Here is a 21,010-nt window from a genome sequence, read left to right as displayed (position 1 = left end):
ACCTGCTACAAAAACCTACCGACCAAAGAAAATCATATTTGTGCAACTTCAGACCAATAACGGTAATTTTTCCACTTTAATGGAATAGTCCAGCTTTTACATTATATGGTAACAACGGAGCTATTTTATTTTTACGCTATTACAGAATTTTGGTTTCTCCTGTCCTATGTGTTAATTGGTCACCACATTGTGAAGGTTATACAGCACTAATTGAGATCCTATATATCCTACTACCCCACTGCACTATCCTCCAGAGGAGTACAAAAAACACAAGCTATTCAAATAAAAAATATATATAATTGTAGGTATAGTATTTGACACGGTTATGCTGTTATTCCCCATAGATGCCACATGTCACATGGCTATTGAGGGAAATTCACAAGACCCATCTGGTGTCTCCTTTTAGGAAGCAGATAGTAGAACCTACACGAAGGCAGAAATCAGTCATTGACCAACTCTGATAAATGGATGACTTGATCTCTTCTTGGTTTAAATGGAAATCTCTATGCACTCGTCACAAAGTCGTGGAAAAATAAACCCAATGACACTGTAACCTTGGATGTGTACAATGTTTCGGAAAGACGCAGCGTGTCCATGTAATGGTAATTACTTCTCAGCATCCCCCCCCCCCAACTTTCCCTAGAAAATACATCTTCAGGCACATATACAGAACAATCTGTAACACATTAAAGCTGCATAAAGTAATACTTTTTGTACTAATATACCCAAATCTTGACTGTGAATGATGATGGTGTCATTGCTCACGTCTGTAGCGTTGTAAGGTTTGTGCGCAAAAAAATAAAATACTATGCCAGGACTTACTGTGTAAACCATGGGAAGTCCCTACCAGTACATGACAATATCAAACCCATCAAGCTGCTTGCCTCATGCAAAACTGTCAGAAATACAGATAAACCAAATAAGAGACATATTTTGGCAATGCTGGTTTTCCAAATCTTGTCTTTTTAAAACAATACCGTACGTACATTCATCAGGTGGCCAGAAAGACTCGACTGGGACGCTCATACAGTTTTTACTCGAAGCTGGAAATTATTCGCCAACGTATCACAAACTAATAATAATAAGCAAATCCTCCAGCTCCAAAGGTCAAAAATCACTTAATGCAGCTTTAAAATGAGGAATGACTTACAGTGGGGTATTGTTAAGCAGCATAGAATGGGACGACAGTTACAATATCAAAGGGGTCGCGTTCGCTGTGTCGCTCGGTGTCTTGCAGGGACAAATATACACTAGAAGCAAGAGGCCTAAACCACAAACACTACTACATGAGCAACGGGGGAAACTGGAATTAGCTACAGGACGTGGCTGTTTTAATGCGATATCATTTTCCTTTGACACCGATCAAATGATCAGCGGAATGTACACCGTTAAAGGTAAATCGACTGGAATGACCGTACTTCTGTGTCGAAGCCAAGGACAGTCTGCAGGTAGCTTTAAAGACACGCATCATCTGCATTTATACAGCAAATTTCCAAGATTAGGGAACAGTCAACAAGTTTGGGAGAGCATAGTAAAAATACAGAATGAGGTTTATTACCCATCTGCAATAAAAACCCCACAAACAATCCATCAAAGACTCTACTTCTAATACCTATGCTTTGCACAGTCATCAACAGTCATCTGCTGCTTGGCATACTGGTTTAGTTTCTTTTCTCCTAACTTTACAGGTTTACCGTGCGAGAAATGCAAATTAAGCACTGGGTTTATTCACAAAAGCGCCGATTAGTCAATTTTCAAGTTCTCATGAGAAGAAAGCAATAAAATGAAAGAAATGGGAGGAATTAAAAGAGCATCGTTGTCCGAACAGTAGTTCAACAAATGAGGACAAGATAAGCTAGTGATAGCCTTAAACGCTTACACAACCGAGCATGTAATTTCAGATGTTAAATTCTAACCTCTCAGCAACCTCGAGACAGATCAGATCACATTAATCTGAGCCCCCGCCCAGTGCTGCTGGGTAATAAAATCCGCTATTATCTTCAACACAGATAACTGTCACCTGAAGTACCTGACACGTGGTGACATCTTCAGGTTTACAGTGTTCTCACTTTCCATACCGATACACATGTGTGGGCGGGTTGAAAGAAATGTCCAGGAGATGGAGCTAAGAAGTTTATGTCATGAATTAAATTTCGTATTTGCAATATGGTAGCGGTGTTTTAGTTTAATAGCTATTATTGTGTGTTCATGAGCCTATAATCACTATCCTCCATATCCAAGAAGAGAATGATATTTATTTGCAAGTAAGAAATGGCTGTCATGCAGCACTCGTGCAGCAAGATTTGAGCTACACATTTTTGCACACAGCCACTGGAATGCCAAACCAGTGTTGGGAACCCTGGTGCTGCTGACGGGCTATTTTTTAAGTGCAAAAGGGGGACCTTGGGAAAAAACAGGGTAGTTATGTGCTGACAGCATCAGTTCCCTGCCCTCAATACAGAGGTCTCAGATCAAACCAGGTGGAGCCAAACACAGCCTCGGTCTGAACTGTGACAATAAGGTGCTTTTCGGTATAGGTGAAACGTTCATCAGCTATATTCAGATGACATTTAAATTGGTGGAAGGTGCGAGTCATCTGTTAAAAATGGTTCGCTGTGCTGCAGCAGGCAATGTGTCGGATATGGAAATTTGACTGTGCACATCATTAAATATTAGTCACCATTTTAAGGCAAGCAAATGGTTGACTTAACGTGGTTGTTATAGTTATTTTAACTTTAACATTAGTTTGACCTTCCCTGGCTACTGTTTTTACCTTTTAGGAATGCTTGGTGTCTGTCTAAGCAACTTCATTCAAATCTGAACCAGCTTTTAAGTGTGTGGCCAATCAATTCGATTCATAAAAAAGCGTAAGGTCACCCAACAGCACAACTACGATTCTCCTTCCTATAATAGAAGAAGAGCAGAAAAGGATCGCTCTTGTTCCTATGGAAAAACAGTCAAGGCCGCATACCATCTGTTATTTATCAGCAGCATAATGTGGGTTGTCATTGACGCTGTGTGTCTGTTTATATAGATTAAATTCTAACATGGGTTTACATAACCTTTATGAGCAAAGAAGTACGTTTAGATCATGTTGTACCTACAGTCATAAAAAGAATGAAGAAGACATCTAGTAAAAGACTGATCCAATCCACAATCACAAACTAAATTTAACAGGCATGAAATAGTGTGGTCACATTTGATGCAGAAGCATTTGAGAATCTTTTGGAATTTACAGTGTTTGTTTTCTCGCCAGGTCTGACCTGGCTGCTGACATACGGTGAGATGTAAAGGTTGAGAAAACCTCCACTGTCCCAGAGAGCCCTCAGATTCCTCATTAAATCCCTTTCTTAGATACGGCACCCATCTCCTTGAAAAGCTTACAGTACGATAAAACAGTTCATTTTGACCAAGGCAATGTCACGTGGGTCAGCAGCAAAGCTGGTACAACAAAAGCTCACTTCCGTTGCTTGTTCAACTGCAAGTTAACCTGCTGCTAATCTTGTTAAAATTAATGTCTCTGGTTGATAAGTTCCATGTGTATCCTGATCCAGTGTAAAAGTTATCCACTTAGATGGAGCACGAGTTTGCCCTCTTTCTTGGTTTAGGCTCCCCGAAGTCCCGGTCATCTGCAGCACAGTGGCTGAAGGAACACATAGTCTGCGACAGCCTACGCATGCCTAGGCGGAACACACTATTAGACAGGCTGTAGATGACACAGTTGCAAAAGCTGTTGCTAATGGCCAGCCAGGTGGTGATGAAGGAGAGGGCAGGGCTATCTAGAACGTGGGAGCTTTCTAGCAAAAAGTAAATTATGTAGGGTAACCAAAGCATGTAGAAAACACTGGTGATGCGGAAGAGCACCATCGCATAGCGCCGGTCCGGCCCATGACCCCCCTGATGCCCGCCACCGCTCCCCTCGCCGGTTTCCATCTCCTGGCTGGGGAAACGTGCCCGCCGTTCACTTATCTCCCTGTTGTGTTGCTGGCAAATGCGAAAAATATGGTAATAGGTGAAACACACCACAAGTGCAGCAGGCGCATAGAGCAAGCACACCACGAACCCAGTAAAGAGGGCAGAGGTGGGCCAAGAATGAGCACACCACTCGAAAATGTCCCCGTGATATCCTGGCTTACCCCAACCGAAAAACGAAGGCAAGAAAACCAGACTAGAGTAGACCCAGATGAGGGTGATGCAGCCTCGCAGCCGGCAGGGTGTCACCAGCTGGTTGTAGGATAGTGGTTTAGTTATGGCCAGGTAGCGGTCCACGCTGATACAGGCCAAGCAGGCCATTGACACGCTCTTCAGAACAGAGATGACATAACTGAAAACCTGGCATGTGATTGGCTCCTGGACACCGGCTGGGTAGTGGAGCAGAGAGAGGGTGGGCACCAGGCAGCTCAGACCCACCAGCAGGTCGGCATAGGCCATCGTCTGGATGAAGTAGCTGGTGGTGTAGTGGTGCAGCAGCGGGGCACAGTGGAACACAAAGATGACCGTCAGGTTCCCTGCAATAATAAGCACGGTCAGAAGGACAATGACGGCAGTCTCCAGGACACAAGCCTCTATGCCTTCGTTCAGCCCCCAGCCCAAGGGACAGGAGTGATTGGAGGCCCTGCCAGGAAAGAAGTCTCCGTGGCTGCTGTTGGCAGTGAGCATCAGGTCTGTTGTCAGTTCAGACTGGTTCATTGTTCTGGGTGCCGTCCAGGTGGGTCAGATTTGTGTTGTGCCACCCATAAGGCAGCTGGCCTGAAACCAGAGAATTGTCCGTCTGCCTCCCGTTGTTCACCGGGCGTCTGCAGCCTCCCTCAGTCAAAGCTCAATACTCTCTCTAGCAGACTCATACTCTTTTTCACCTTACTCTCGCATAGCTGGGTCTCAATCAAATGAACACTGACTGGAGGAAAATCAATACAGCCTCTGGGAGAGTAGGACAACCCGTACAGCTCTCCTTTCCAATCGCACATGGTTAGCGAAAGTAGTGGGTGGGTAACAGTCAGGAGCAGAGAGGGGGGAAGGAAAGCAGTATTCCTTCAGTAAAACTAAAGCAGGGTAGCATCAGTGTTGCGGCCAGCATCTGTCCCAAAGGCGAGCTTCCCTGCTGCTTCGCCTCCAATCTGTGGCCTCATCGCCCGATTCCAACGAGAGCTGCCACCAGGAGGCTGGGGGCATATGCTGTCCTCGCAAGGGCAGAGAGCACAGAAGATGTGAGAGAGGAAACCGCACAAGGTTGAAGCGTGAAGCGAAGTAAAACGCTCCACTCACCTGGCAAAATCCTCAGAGAAAATCAAATAAGTCAGCAGCGTATGGCTCCTACCTCACAGCTAGAGAAGGGATTGAATTCACCGGGTGAAGTTACTGTACCTCTCAAAAACGCATTTTAGGTGACCATTGCGTGAATTAAAAAAAGCGTCTCAAAAAGGAGTATTTCTTCGTGTGAGATTACATCCATGTCTGTGAATCTGTCCTCCGAAACGATCCAAAGTTTTACTCGTCCATGGTTGCTCATGTGTTTACTGTGTCACAGCAGGCTTCCCTTATTTTGGTGGTCCTCTGCTCAGTGTCTGGAGCCCATGTATGCCCAGCTATTGTCTGAATCAAAACACAGACACGGGCTAGAACAACACGGGGATCTCCGCAGGAGATAATGTCACAGCTCTCTCAGCACACATGGCGGTGGGGGGAAAATGTGTTTACAAGGCATCCCTCGACAGTATGAAGTAGAAAAACTAAGCACGACGAAATGTCTGCATGAGTTTTGCCAATAAAAGTTGAAATCCAAAAGCGCACACTTGCCTCTCAGTATTCTGGACTGCAAGTTGCAAAAAAAAAAAGACAAAGACGTATAAAGTCCGGTAGCTGATGTAAGTGTTGAATGTCAGACTCCCATGCAGGCACGTGAAAGGACTCTCCAGGAGCAGTGAGAGGCCAGCTGAATAACTCAGTGCTCCACTCACTTTGGACTCCTCAGCAATCCTGTGGCAGACACTTGCAGAGAGGGGTTTGGGGATCAATCAGCAATCCACTTATTTATCCCTTGAACTTGTTAATTGCATTTTCATTGTGACATCCTGAAGCGGCGGCAGTGCTCGGCAGGGCTTAGCATCTCCTCCGCCAGATTTTCCAAACTTGCCTATCCTTTCAAGTGCGCCTTCTGTGAAGTTGCAGCCGTTAACGGGGTCCTACAGCCTTTCTCAGTGTTGACTGTCGCCCTGATCGAAACACCGGCAGCGCAACAAAAGAGGAATGCACACGCAGCATACGGAAAAGACCAAGTCCCAGACGGAGCCCCAGTTCTCAGCACTCTCCTCTGCAACTGGCCCCTTTTTACTTCAGATAAACGGGACAGCCCACGTTTTTTCAACAGATAAATCCGTAGATCCTGGCGTTCAGATAGAGGTGAATGCAATGCATCTGTCCAAAGCGGCAAGTAAAATGCAGAAAGAAAAAGAAAAAAAAAAGATGACTGCGCTGATGGAAATGAGTTAAATCTGCAGCGAGGGAAACGAGGGGATGAAGAGTCCCTCAGCCCTGGTGCAGTGAGGAGAGATGCTGTGACTGGCTTACACTTCCCTCCCTCCCTCGCCACACAATCCCTCCAGCTTGCACACTCAAGTCTCTCTCTCTCTCTCTCTCTCTCTTTCCACACACACACACACACACAGAAAAAAACCCTCCCTCTTTTCTCGTTCCCTCTCGCTCAGCTTCTCGCTCATCGCCCTGCCTCCTCCCCTCCCAGCTGCACCTGAGGCTCCCTGCCACATTATCCTGTCTCTCACACAGGCTTTCTCCCAGAGGTAAATTTGGATACATTTCCTATTTACATATCACTTATCTCTCACTCTATTTTCTATTAACTAAAGCCCCCCCCCCACCATCCTCTTCCCTCTTTTTTTCCCCTCCCCTTTTTCCTTCGCCGTTTCAGTCCCACTTCTTCTCTCAGTTTCCCTTCGTCATACATCATTCACGGTCCTTAAAAGACATTTTCATTGTATCTGTAACAGCAATTAAAACAACTAAATAAATAATATATCTAAGAAAAAAGTTTTATTTTACGTTAATATGGGATTTACTCCTTTTATTACCATTATTTTGGACGGGAAAAAGTGAATAATTTCTATTAATGTTTCCATTTTTTTGATTTGATTAAATAATCATTCGTTAACTTCGGTCATCCTCGGTGACATTTTGTACGGCTAATCCTTATAAAACCGCACCCTCCTCCTCGTCCCTTCTTCATCGAGGCATCAGGTTCTTTTGGTTACTTTATTTATTCTTTATTTAACCGGCAGCTTAGCACAGCTATGTCTGTCCCTTAGCTACAGTTGCCAGGCATTTCGGCCAGTTGGGAGCATCCTCTGGCCGGCAGATGATAAAAAGGATCAAGTGACAGCAAATTGGCTAAGCAGAAGGGCGGATGGAAAGAAACTGTCAAGCATCATGGCTGGGCTGGGCAGCAGGAGCGAGCAAAAAAAAGAAAAAAACTTGCATTCATAAAAATACTATTTAACATTACTGGTTTTCTTGTTTAACTATTAGAGCCGATTAGAGACAATGAGGAGTTGCTGACTAGTTCTTTCAAGAGCGCAAGAAAATGGATCAGTATTTAATCCATAACAAAAAAAAAAAAAAAAGGGACATATATTAAAAATATGTTTGATCAAAATGTGCTATCTGAACATATTCAAGGGGTTGCGTCTTCCAGAGGAGAAGCGTTTCACTTTAAATCGGACTTGGGCGTCTTTAACGAAAGTCTCACGAGTGGCAACAACAATAATGATAAACGGGAAATGACAATTCCAGTTTGTTTTGACACACAGCTTGTTAATGACATGTGGCACTGAAGACAGAGAAGATGCTTACACAGACTCGCTGACTTTAAATATGGAGACATTTAAAGGGGAAATGAAGCACTCGATCTAATTAACAGAATTTGATGAATGAAGTTCTGCTGTTATCACCAATACATAAGACTCATGACAAATAGAAGCATATGAAGAGAAAGGGTTAGCAAGGGATCTCAGTTGCATCGTAGTTTAAAACTTATAAAACAATATTTAAAAGCAAATCTATATAAATAACTTATATCTGTTTCTATGTGATGAAGATGATCTATCTATCTATCTATCTATCTATCTATCTATCTATCTATCTATCTATCTATCTATCTATCTATCTATCTATCTATCTATCTATCTATCTATCTATCTAGTCCTATCACTGCAGTTAAACTACTTACTTTCATGTTTACTACCGATTCTCACGCTTACTAAAAGTATAACAGATAATAAAGCGTGAGTTATTATATAAACTCAAAACTTTGTGTAAAAAGATGTTAAGGTGTTTGGCAGGTGTTTCAGTTAAAGGCTGAAAAGCAGTGATGTACCTCAAAAGGAAGTCAAAATACTTCAAGTTTATTGTCTGTTAAAAAAAAAAGAAGAAGAAGGAGAAGAAGATGAGGGAGGAGGAGGATAAAACTAAAAATAAAAAGTTGAGCAGACAGTTGTGCCGTCACTATGGAAGGGGGCCAGTCAATGGAGATCTCTCAGCGCAGCGCTCTTTACCTTTGGATGTGGACACTGATGAAAAACACGACCAGAAGGCCACCGTTAATAATTCATTCTGCTCCAAAACAAAGCCAGCGGGGCCACTTGGAAACAAAGGTGGAGGCTGATTCACCTTTCACTGCTTTGCAGCATCCCACCCTCCTCCGCCCCTGAGCTCCAGCTGATTTCAGTCTCAGCAGCAACGTGTCAGCATAAACAGGGAGTTTACAGCTACATTAAAGGCTTTTAGCTTAGGGATTCATCCGCAGCGCAGTGAATAATGAGGACGAGGAGAAGATGACCGACCAATTAAGGGAGTAAGGCTTATATATGTGTTGTCTTTTGAGTGCAGGCATCACATAACACTCAGTCAATTGCTTCAGAGTATCTGCAAATATGCTTTTAGATGCTGTGTAAACTAGTCCTCAATGCTGACCCACTGTAGACAGAATATAACATTAATCAAAACGTCAAGAAAGGCAAGAAAACTGCAAAATGCCTTTTTCTTCTTTTAGGTAGTTGCTACTCAAATGTCCATTCACACATTATATCAAAAGAACCTTGTTCAGTCATCCAGTCAGTCATCTTGACATCTGACACCGGGTCTGTTAACTCATAACTTCATGGTCTCAGACAACAGGGACGAGGGGCCAAAACTGACTGTTTATACCACGGACAAACACATCGTGGCGTCACCCAGTGGATTCTGAACCTCGAAAATAAAGCCCAAAGTAAGGGAAGCTCCGCCCACTCTTAAACACTCCAATGTTGAGCCCCGCCCACTCAACTCTCCCCTACCTGTCACTCAAAGCAGGAGCGCCCTTAATTATGCAGAATTTTTTTTAACCTTAATGAAAAATAAAGTTGTCATACAGTTGTCATGAATAGTGGAATAAACTATTGTGATCAAAATATTTTTTTTGTACCAGGCTGTAAACATGTTTTTTCAGTTTTTTGTACTTCATGAGCATGAGCTTCATCGCTCAGACCTGGCGGTTGCCGCCTGGTAACAAATACACAAATATCCTCCATGTTTGTTTACACCAGTTATTTAGGATTCAGAGACAAATACAAGTGTTTCGTAGTCCGCTAAACCCTAATGGATGATGATTAATTGTAAAAAAGTCATCAATACTTGATCCACTTTGGTTCTTGCTAAAAAATTGTATTTTTTTCCACATCTAATTTGAACCCCAGAGGCCAATTTACAGTTCATGAATTAAATATCAAAGGCTGTTCATTTCTTCAGTAATGTCTGTTGATATTGACTGGTTTACAGGTTGTTGCTGGAGTGAAAGGAAGGGAGGTAATGGAGGAGTTTCAGGTCATTGCATTTTAAAACGTCAACATACATGAATACAGCTCCTGTGCTGTCACTGTCATCACTGGCACACGACCGTCTGATTCAAGAGTCCAGGGGTTGAGATGTGGAGGAATAGGTGTTTAGTAAGGCAGATAAGTGCTGGTTCATGGCCTTCATAAAAAAAAAATAAATAAAAAAAAAAAACCTTTAGCTAGCAGCACCAATACACAGCAACACTGAATCAGCTTAGCAGACAGGAACCAGCGTTTATATTTATCGAGAGTGGGCCATGCTTTGTCTTGATTCGGTTCCCAATGAAAAATAATTTGAAGCACTCACATTAGAAATCAGTGGCCTGCTTGCTTAGCACTCGAGATTGAGATGTCACAGATGGAGTACAGAGTAGTTTATTCCATGCACTTAACCAGAAAGGGTTATCACAAGTTTTACAGTCACCTGTCTTTCTTAATATTAGTATTAGTAGTATTTTTATTCAGCCACAGTACACCACTCTTTTATAAACAAAAAACAAGTTGCACATTTTTACATTTGTACTTCATTCCAAAATTTAACTCCAATTACTGCATAATGCATCCCATTTTAATGTTTTTTTTTTTCCTTTTTGTTAAACAAATTTGCAACGACCTCTCGGATCACAGTTGTTCACTCGTATTGTATCGGGGTCTGCGAGTGATTTTCATTTTGCTCTTAACATTATTTAATTGTTTTATAGGTTGATCCCCACAATTCTATGCAGTATGGCATGTAAAGTAGTATTAGTGAATAATAAGTTAAATATACTGCCTTTTAAATTGGACTCAGACTAAAACAAAACCTGCATCACACACTTCAAGAGTATCTTGAACACACACACACGCACACACACACACACACACACACAACGGGATTGGGTTATCATTAGTGAGAAGTGAATTCAACACCTCATGTGCTACCGTTGCTTCACAACACCATCAGCTGCTCTGTGTCGTTGTCAGCTTGTTTCTCTCGTTAGCTATTGTAAAAGTACTGAACTAGTCTTACAACAGATACAAAATCCTAAATATGAAACATGCTTGACTGAACTGATCAGGGCGAACGGTCGTGTCTGTAAAGGCGTTTCAGGAGTTTAAGAGCTGGTGTGTATGATTGACAGGGTTCCTACTCATTTGAAATTGAAAAATTCCATTTTTTCATCCACTTTTAATCATCCACTCTTATAAATAAATAAATAATAATAATAAATTATGGAAGCAATCTGAATATATATGCTGTTACGTCACCAAATAATTTCCAAATGTTTAAAGCTAGGTAATGTAGCTCTCACACAAACATTTTAGCTAACAGAAACATGAATATTTTTCCACAGACTAGTTTGTATTTTCCACACTTTTCCAAACCTGGAAATTTATAAAATCAAATTCCATACTTTTCCATACTTGCGTAAGAACCCTGGATTGATAAGGTGTGGCTTGAAGCTCTACTCTAACTGTTGGGATGGGTAAATATGAGGATAAATCTAAGTCTAAACCCAAATTAAGCCTGTTTTTTTATTTTAAAGTTGTGATTATTGTTTTTAGATTTAACGGTTCAGATGACGTATTATTACAGAATAGGATAACGTACAATGTTTAAATATCAAAACAGGAGCTAGTTTTCTTGTTGAAAGCCAAGTAATGCCCAGTAATGATGTCCACATGAAAAGGAATATCTACCATTTTCACCTCCAGGTCAATGTCACTGTGTATATCACCAATGGTGGGACTACTACGGCTGAATGGTAAAAAGCAGCTAAAGGTCAAAGGCAGGCTGCCTCCTGAAATCACCATCTATCATCTTCATTTAATCTCACACCACATGGCGGCGAAGACCTGTCTGACCGCTTATGTGGAGACATTTATATTCATGATGCTGTAGCTCCTATTGTCCTTGTACCATGTAGGTCGGGGTGTAATGTGCATCCCTCAGTCATCGGTAAAGGTTGGATGTAAACAGCGAGTCATTTAGGATATGGATTTGTTTCATTTTCTTGTGAAAGATAAACAACTATGATGTATCAGGATGTGTTGATGTATAAGGGCTCATATGTGGACATTAAGTTTATTCTGTGTCATTTAAACCCGTTGTCCTCATTAGTGGACGCTCTAGTCTTCCATTTAGTGGTAGTAAACGGCTGAAACTTATTATCAAATTTAACAATTTTTATCAATGTCGCTAATTAGCAGGTACTCGTTTGAGGACGTTGGGACTTCATTGTTCTGTCTTCGCTCAGCCATGTTCATGTATTAAAATAAACGGTTTTATATTATGTCACACATTGGGTGACTTTATTATAATATAAATAAGGAAATAATCCATATATGTCCACATATCAGGACATTGTTTTGTTTTTTTGCTACTTCCTGTTCAAAGATGATGCTTTGTTTTTATACATATTAGATCCTACTAATCCCAAATACCGTGGAGAAATTAAAAACGCCGACCAAATGAAATATCAGCTCTCAGGAGGTTAAAGGGCTTAAACTGCCAATGAACAACATTAAACCCTTTCTGGACAAATCAACAACAAAAAAAAAAGTAAATTAGTCAATACAAGCTAGTGTGTAAGTAAAAAAAGAAAGAGCACCGCTCCAGCTTCCGGTGTGAGGACTCAGATACAGACGTGTTGTGACCAGAGAAGATGCTGAAAGGCTGAAAGAGAATCTCCTTAATGTGAGCTGTCATATCAAAGTCAGTGTGGCTAGCAGGCTGTGCTAATTCATAAGTCTCTGAATGCACTGTATGACTGCTCAATTACAGCTATAATTAAATTGTTTTACATTTGCATTGCAAGGTGATTTATGTCTACAAAATTATGTCTCCATTAAACAAAATAACATAAAAATAAAGGAATTAACTTAATAAAAATCATTCATTATATCGAAATGACAGAAACTATCGAAATGTTAGATCAGAATTCTCTTTTTTTCCTCACAGATATAGGTTTTTGTAAAGGTATGGGTGAAAGGCAGTGTCTTTTTTTTATGGTGGCTACCGGTTTCCTTCTGTATATACTTTCCTTGAATGGGAGCTGGAGGGATGCATTATGGAGACACTCGCTAACGAGAGAAGGAAGGGCTGCTATGAATAGACCTATATTGTATGGACGGGAGAATGGAAGTGGTGCTGCTTGGCTGTATTGTGGACACGCAGTGCAGCTGGTCCCTACAGATATTATGAAGGAGGATGTGATGGCGAGGAGTGTGTGTGTGTGTTTGTATGAGAGGCTGTGACTGACAAGTCTTTACACTCTCAAGGGATTTTTTTTTTTCCTACCATGAATGATGGGAGACCTCAAACTAGTGACAGGGTCCAGCTAAGCCAGAGTAATTATGTTTATATATGTGCATAATGTGCATTAGAGCACACAGGCCTACTGTAAGCAAAAATATAATCTAGAGCAGCGCTGATTAGTTCATTGCCAGAAAATTAATCAGCACCTATTTTCATAATCAGTTAACCCTTGAATGCATGCCTCAGGTCGTAAGCAATTTTTTTTCAATAAAGCACTCAAATACCAGGGCAAAATATCAAACATGTCCTAATCTAAGTGGCATAGAAAACAGCTGCAGTTTCTTAATAAATATGCCACCTATTCCTAATTCGTCCACTAAGTGTCCTGCTCTTATATTAAGAGTTGTTGAGACCCAGAACTAAAAGGATGCACCAAAATAAAGAGGCTGCTGGCCTGTATGTGGCCACTGAACTAAAATGAGTTTGACACCCCTGGTCTAGAAGTGCATGGGGGTTAAAGGAAGGGTACACCCAGGACAGGTCGCCAGTCTATCGCAGCACTAACACAGAAAGTTAAAGAACCATTCACACACATCATTAAATAACAAATATGTCTTTGGACTGTGGGAGGAATCCCGAGCCCACCGAAGAAAACCCACTCATAAGGTGGATAGCATACTGGTGAAAACGATATATAGTGAGTAATACTGTAATTTCCAGTCAAATGTCCAACTTGGAAAGAGCTAGGGCCCTATGTAGCCCATCGGAAAAAGGAGACACTTTCCAAAGAAGTTCTTGGACCTGATTGGATAAACCACTTGTCTACCACAGGTACCATGATAAACATCAAGTACCTACAGTCTGAGAAGTTTTGAAATCCAGTAAACTATCAGTATAGCTAGCTATGTAGTCAGCATATTGTTTACGACCACTGCTTCTTGTCTCCGTAGACTGTTAATATTCCACCGCAAACTGGTTAAAAGCAAAACCATTTAAATAAGTGGCATAATTTATTTTACACAAGTGCAGATAGTGAGCTGAGATATGTAATGGTGTAAATAAAAACGACTATAGTCATACTGTGGAGTAGTGAAACTCAGAAGTAGCTGGCGAAATACCCAACGACAAAAACATTGAGTATTTAATTAACCGAATCAGAATATTGCGTCAGAGGCGAAAGGGGACACCAAGCAACAGCAAGCAATGAGGACTCATCAGACCCTTGCAGTTACCATGGCAGCGTATCTTATGTACATTGTCCTCCATGTATCTGTGTGTGGTGCATCAGGCGTGTGGGTGTAGTATTATTCTGGCTTGGCTTGAATGCCTGATGCTATCTTTGATTGTGCACAGTCTTTAAACGTCACCGCTCCACTGCTACTGGTGCCGGGCCTGAATATGATTCACAAATAAACTGCAAAGCACCTTGCAGTGCTGGTGCAATTTTCTCTTTGTTTTCATTACACGCTTTTTGAAGGATACGGGAGGAAACGGAATGGGCTAAAACCTATTATAGAGTGTGTACACTTCTAGCTGGTATTTATTTCTTCACTTAGAGCCACAATCTCTGCGAGAAGACGGTCATACTGGGGTCACAAAGTGCATTTAACAACGAGAAAACAAGGCAAAGTAGTAGTGAGGCAGGTGTATGACGCCATAACAATTGTCATCTAAAAGGGATGTGAGTAGAGTGAAAGTAGCCAAATAATAATTAACAACTCTTTATATGTAAATAGTTATCACAAATGCATCAGTAAAAAACTGCAATAGGACATATTTTCTCACCCTGGTTACTGGTACAAATTTGTACAAATAGAGTGAAATAGGAGATATATTGTACAAAGGAACTGAAACAAAGCAAAATAAAATAAAATCCTTCACAAAACTCCTTGGAAGACCTTCAGTATCATACAGTCTGAGGCCCCCGTACAGCCCGCTGTGGAGAAACCACTGTTCCAGGCTTCTGATTACAGCCGTCAAACCTGAGGAGAGATCCTGACCTCTGTTAACACGCTGGCTGCGCTGTGAGTGTGATTGGTTTTTGGAAAAAGGCAGGCCTGGAAATAGCTTGGCTGGGCTTTTTTTAAGCTGTGGGTTCAAGCGTGGCAGCAGACCTTGGGCTCGTTCGGCTCTGGGGACATGAAAAGGTTGTTGAAATGTCACTAGTGACCCCCCACCCTCCCCAAACCCCCGACCCCAAACACTGTGCTGCGCCAGCCGAGAAAAGAGTTATTTGTGAATGTCTCCGATGCCTCAAGGCCATGGTGTGTTTGACCGGGTGTGTATTTGGGACTGTGTGTGTGATGCCTGTAAATGAGGGCGGTACATGACACTTGCACTGTGATATCAAACTACCGGCCATGGGCCACATGCTGCTAAATGCTCAGTAAGGTAGTCTAACCTGGTGGCTCTCACTTTGGGAATGGACTCCTAATAACAAGGTTTAACCTCCTGAGACCCCGCGTCCTCATATGGGGATATTAAGTCTTAGGTTTTATCGCAGCTCATTTAAACCCGTTGTCCTCATTAGTGGACGCCTTAGTCTGCCACGTTGTGGTAACAAAGGGTCAATACACTAGTCGGTGTGAAAACATGATTCATTCTATAGATGAACAGAAGTGGACGAGGTAGAAAACATCATTGAATTTTATGGAAAATTTAAGCAATAGCAACGAGCTACAAAGTTGCTAATTAGCAAGTACTCGTTTGAGGACGTTGGGCCTTCATTGTTCTGTCTTTGCTCAGCCATGTTCAGGTATTAAAATAAACAGTTTTATATTTTGTCACACATAAATAAACAATTAAATAATCCCAGTGTTCACATATGTTTTTCAAAAACTGCTACTTCCTGTTCAAAGGTCTTAGGTCCCACTAATCCCAAATACCTTGGAGAAATTAAAAACGCAGACCAAAAAAAGCCCAGGTCTCAGGAGGTTAAAGATCTCTCTGTGTGTTTCTAGCACAGGACTCCTGGTGATACACTGCACTTATTTACAACACCGATACCCGTTCCATAAGAACGACTATCCAATTACTTAAAACTCAATCAGCATTAACGTCGCCACTGAGCACAGACATTAATAAGCTCCACATCACCCTCACAGTTGCTGTCATTTCATTTGCCTCCTCTTCCCTCCCACCCACCCACCCTCCTCCATCTTGCCTCAGTTCCATTCATTTGGTGTAGCTATTAATAGCTCAGCCAACCGCCTATCAATACCATCACTACTCGGGCAAGACAGAAGATGTAGGTGCGGCCCAGGCAGCGGAATGACAATAAACGAGCTGAACTGCAGAAGCTGGGACTTATGTAACGAGACATAGAGGACAGAAGGGAAAGGGAGTCACAGAAAACCATGGTTTATACATATACATATACATATATATATATGAAAGAAAAGAAAGGAAGAGTGAGTCATAAACAGAGACAGCACTGAAGGCAAATATGTCAGGGACTGTGAGAAAGATAAGACCGTGCAGGAAAGGAGAGTGGACAGAGGGAACAAGGTGGACAAATGAAAGGATCCCAATAAAAAAAAAAAAAAGATAAAACCGAGAGAACGGAAAGAAAGAGGGAGGTCACACAGCAGCGAGAGACTAAAACTAAAAAGATGGGACTCGGTGAAGGAGAGAAATCTGCCAGCTCTCTTGATGTCTACACACATTCCTTTCCTCCTTATCTCCCTTCAGTCGCTACAACCTCATATTTATGGGTCACCATCCTTCCCTCTCTCAATTTTTCTTCTTTCCATCAATCCACTACTCTGTCTCTCCTTATTGATTAAGGCAGGTAGTTTCAACCCGCTTCTGTGTGGCAATGTGACAGACTATTTTATTATCCGTAAAAGTGAAGGACCTCCTCCTCCTCCTCCTCCTCCTCCTGCTCCTGCTGCTGTTACTGCTGCTGCTGCTGCTGTCTGGTCCAGTGGGGCTTTGTCACTTCATCTACTGGTCTTAGGGTCAGACCTTGGTTACACAACTGCTTGGTCATATTCTGGGAATTTGGTTTTACTCTGGAAAAATGACTATAGTTAATAAATTATAGTAAATATAAAAAAATAAAAACAGATATTCAGATTGAATAGATTGATATTTTTATAAATGTTCTGTAACACAGTTTGAAGCTAACTCAAATGTGCCACAACTCTACAAACAAAAGTTGTACACCACTACACATCAGTTTTGACTTTTGCACTTTAAAAATCAGTCCTCCTCACCTTTAGTCTCGGCTATGACCTTCTTACAATGACATTTCTGAATTGTGGATCAGAAACTCAGAAAACGTGTTATTTACAGAAGCTTTTTATGACATTTTAGGCTTTTTTTTTATATATATATATATATATACCTAATAACTTAGGTTTAGTTCAAACTACCAGGTAGCCACAACATTATGACCACTGACAGCCGAAGTAAAGTATTGACCATCTTGTGACAATTCAGTGTTCTGCTGGGAAACTTCTGGACCTAACATTCATTCATGTGGTTACTTAGAGATGTAGCACCCACCTACCACCTACACCAAACAAAGCACCCCCCCCCATAGAAATGACAGCAGCCATCAAAAAATAAATAAAAAACAAAACACGAAGAACAGCACGAGGTGTTGACCTGGCCTCCAAATTCACTAAATCCCAAAGTGATCAAGTATCTTTGGGATGATCCACAGAGGCTCAAAGGCCCCCAATAACAATAACGTGTTTCCAGACAACACAGGACAACACACTCATGTCCATGCTCTGATGAGTCACAAATGTTTTGGAGGCACATGGGAGACCTACACAATATTAGGAAGGTGGTCATAATGTTGTAACTGACCGGTGTATAGTAGAGTGTCATGTTGTCTAAGGGTGGGTAATGGCAAGGACTTCACGATACGATATGTATCACGATACTTGAGTCAATATTCTACATAGTTCACTGAGAAATTTTAAATGCAGCTTAAAATACACATTGTGTGTGTGTATATATATGTATACATCAGATGACAGAGATAATTCATGGGACCAACAGAACTAAAACACTTAATCTCTAAAAATTGACCCTACTTACTCTCAGATCCAGCACATTTTTTATTTATTTTTTTTTTTAGACACTGTCACCACTTACACTCAAGCAACAAGAACACCCAACGGTTAAATATTAAAAGGTCCAAGAATTCACTTTGAACTCTTGCAAGCTCCCCGGGGGGTCTAAAGGGGCCAGCACGAGCTGTAATAGTCCTGTGACAGCGCCGCATGAATTTAAATGTCACCGCTAAATTAAAGTGTTCTTTGAGTCGACACACAGTTCAAAGGAAGCGCTCTAATGAACGGCGGCATCGGGGGTGTTTGTTACGCGTACTTTTGTACACAAAGAAGGAAACGTGTTGAAATTTATCTTCATGGCACTGCCGTGACCTCATAACAGCTCACACTTGTCAACAAAAAAACAAGTGCGCGGTGCAAATGACCTCCACGCACAAGTTAACAAGTTGCTGTCTAGAGGCTAAACGTTTAACGTATTTACATACGCTTACATACACTCAAAGACAGAACAGTCGGTAAACGTTAAGGACTGTATCCGCTTCTGTATCATAAACGCAACTTCTTCTTCTTCTACTTCTTCTAAGCGTTGGCGGTGGGTCCCCTCCCCAGTTTGTGTGCGGGGTGTGTGTGTGCGCGCGCGCACGCTTACCTTGGTGATGAGGATGCGGTACTGCTCAAGCAGGTCGTGGTTGTCGTGGCAACCGGCCAGCAGCTGCCAGACCTCGGCTCTGAGTGGCTCAGGAATGCCACTGCGTACCAACGAGGGCAAACCCTTCGGACGAGTGGACAGGTTCCCGTGCCTGACACGCACACAGACACGCACACAGACAGATAAAAGCAATCCATTATTACACAATGTCACCGAATCCAATTGGACCACTTAAACTATTGTGCAGATGTGCGGCTGGGCAGAGTTGATAACCACTTTTATTTATTTATATACCAGTTGAGTCAGTCAGGTGCATGCTTACGTATTTATGTTGCATAAAAGTGAATACGGTTTGCTCCATTAGGTCTTTTTCTCTTCTTTGCAGGAAGACTGATGCAACTATTTATACTAGCAACACCAGGAGATGACCAATACAACAACAGGCTGCTTCACTACATTCGTCTTAGGGAAGGTGCTCACTGCCTCACTCAAATGGACTAAAATGACCACATTAACTACGCCGTGGTCAGTTAAGTATAGATTTATTGCTTATAGTAACACCTACCTCATTGAATACCACACTGAGCATCATTTTATTAAGTGCTTTACAGTGCAATATTGTAGTCTGGGATATTAACGGCGGCGCTCTGATTCCACACGAAGTGGGAAAAAAAAAAAAAAAAAATCCTGCTTTTGAAAACGCACTGTCAGCTCTTTTTAATGATGCTTGAAATCTCATCATTTGCATTTATTGAGGCCATATGAAAGCAATTTCCCAATAAACTTCACTTCATTGTGCTGATGCAACAGCAAGAAAAGAGGCAGTGAACTCGAATGAAAAGCCTGACACATCTTTTATTCAGTTAATAACACCCGTGTCTAAAGCCATATGCAAAAGGTTCTTTTTGGTAAATCAACCACAGTAATAAGCTGTACAGTGTGGGATATACCAGATACACTAACAGATGCACAGTCTGGACTGCTTCATATGTTCAGATATGAATAACTTATACTTACAGAGCCCAGAGTCAGCTTTGAGTTGGTAATTAATATAAACCGGGATGATAAAATTAAACTGCAATAATGGAGAGGACACTCTTTCACGCAGCAGGGAGGTCTGATTTACTTTTCAGCATGAATGTGTCATGTCGGAGAGTTTTTCTACGTTATGTTTCTACGTTAAGTGTGCAGCTATGTCATCTCATTCAGTCTCAGGGTCCACATTTCTAAACTCTCGGCCTCTTTTGAAGTCCTACCATCTGCTGAGGATCGCTCCCCAGGACTCCAGTATTTTCTCCGGACAGTCTTTGGAAACCTTCCCCGTCCCACTGTTGATTTCATTGTCGCTATCTGCGGGAAACACACACAGACATCGATACACATTTAGAGCACGGGCTGAAAAGAAGCAGACGGATGTAAATCAAAAGGAAAACTTTGAAAGAATCTAACGCGAGCTGCCCAGATCCCCTGTAACTTCGGTGCACAGCAGCACGGGGTGGGTATGTGTATGACTAACGCTGCTGACCGGTGAGAGGTTCCACGCCTCATGAAACACTCACGTAAATCACAGTCAGCTAAGGAACAAGATATTTAGTTTAATTACTGAATGGCTGATATACACACGATCAGCCACAAAATTATGACCACTGACTGGTGTTAAAACGTTTGGACCTGGCATTCATTCACGTGGATGCTACTTAGACATGCACCACCCACCCCATAGCAATGACACTCCTGCATCTGTGGGATGATCCACAGAGACCCCCACTCCCCCACTAACAACATCCTGACACACAACAACATCCTGTTGCCAAACACCACATGACACCATCACCTCACCCTGTTTTGGAGGCACAAAGGTGGATATACTGAGTATATACATAATGTAATACACATAACGCTACTCTAATGCATACAAAAGATTTTTTTTAAAAAGAAAACGTCATCATATTGATACCAAACTGTTAAAAGGAGGCATGAGTGCCCGTCCACTGCCTACACCTTCAATTACTGCTGTTCTTCTGTCTGGCCGATCGTGAGGCAGACAAGAGGCAATCAGCCCAACCAACCACTTGTGTTCAGATGCAGAAGCACTAATTGACTGTCTGGCCTGCTCTGCTGCTGCTGCTGCTGCTGCTGCAGGAGGGATGAACCGATCCCCACACAGAGACCTCCCACCAGAACAAACACACACACACATTCACAAGCCTTTAAT

The 21,010-nt window shown here is 42.0% G+C and overlaps 2 protein-coding genes across 3 annotated transcripts in view; both read right to left on the bottom strand.

Annotated features, from left to right (window-relative positions):
- rabgap1l (RAB GTPase activating protein 1-like) overlaps positions 1-21,010 on the bottom strand; it is a 122,856-nt gene that overhangs the window by 68,082 nt on the left and 33,764 nt on the right. For both annotated transcript variants that reach the window (XM_047586222.1, XM_047586223.1), the window contains exons 12-13: positions 20,052-20,145; positions 18,796-18,946 (exon numbers count right to left, since the gene is read on the bottom strand). In XM_047586222.1, the coding sequence (XP_047442178.1) occupies positions 18,796-18,946; positions 20,052-20,145 (245 nt within the window). The remainder of the gene's footprint in view (positions 1-18,795; positions 18,947-20,051; positions 20,146-21,010) is intronic.
- On the bottom strand, positions 627-6,808 carry gpr52 (G protein-coupled receptor 52). The gene has a single exon (XM_047586224.1). It carries the CDS (start codon positions 4,687-4,689, stop codon positions 3,571-3,573), a length of 1,119 nt encoding a protein of 372 aa, XP_047442180.1. The 5' UTR covers positions 4,690-6,808; the 3' UTR covers positions 627-3,570.

The sequence above is a fragment of the Mugil cephalus genome, chromosome 6 (assembly GCF_022458985.1).
Source record: "Mugil cephalus isolate CIBA_MC_2020 chromosome 6, CIBA_Mcephalus_1.1, whole genome shotgun sequence".
In the NCBI taxonomy this organism is placed as follows: domain Eukaryota; kingdom Metazoa; phylum Chordata; class Actinopteri; order Mugiliformes; family Mugilidae; genus Mugil; species Mugil cephalus.
This window is presented reverse-complemented; position numbering and strand designations above follow the sequence as displayed.

Excerpts from the sequence above, each read along its gene's own strand:
- gpr52 (XM_047586224.1), bottom strand. The coding sequence starts at position 4,689 with ATGAACCAGTCTGAACTGACAACAGACCTGATGCTCACTGCCAACAGC.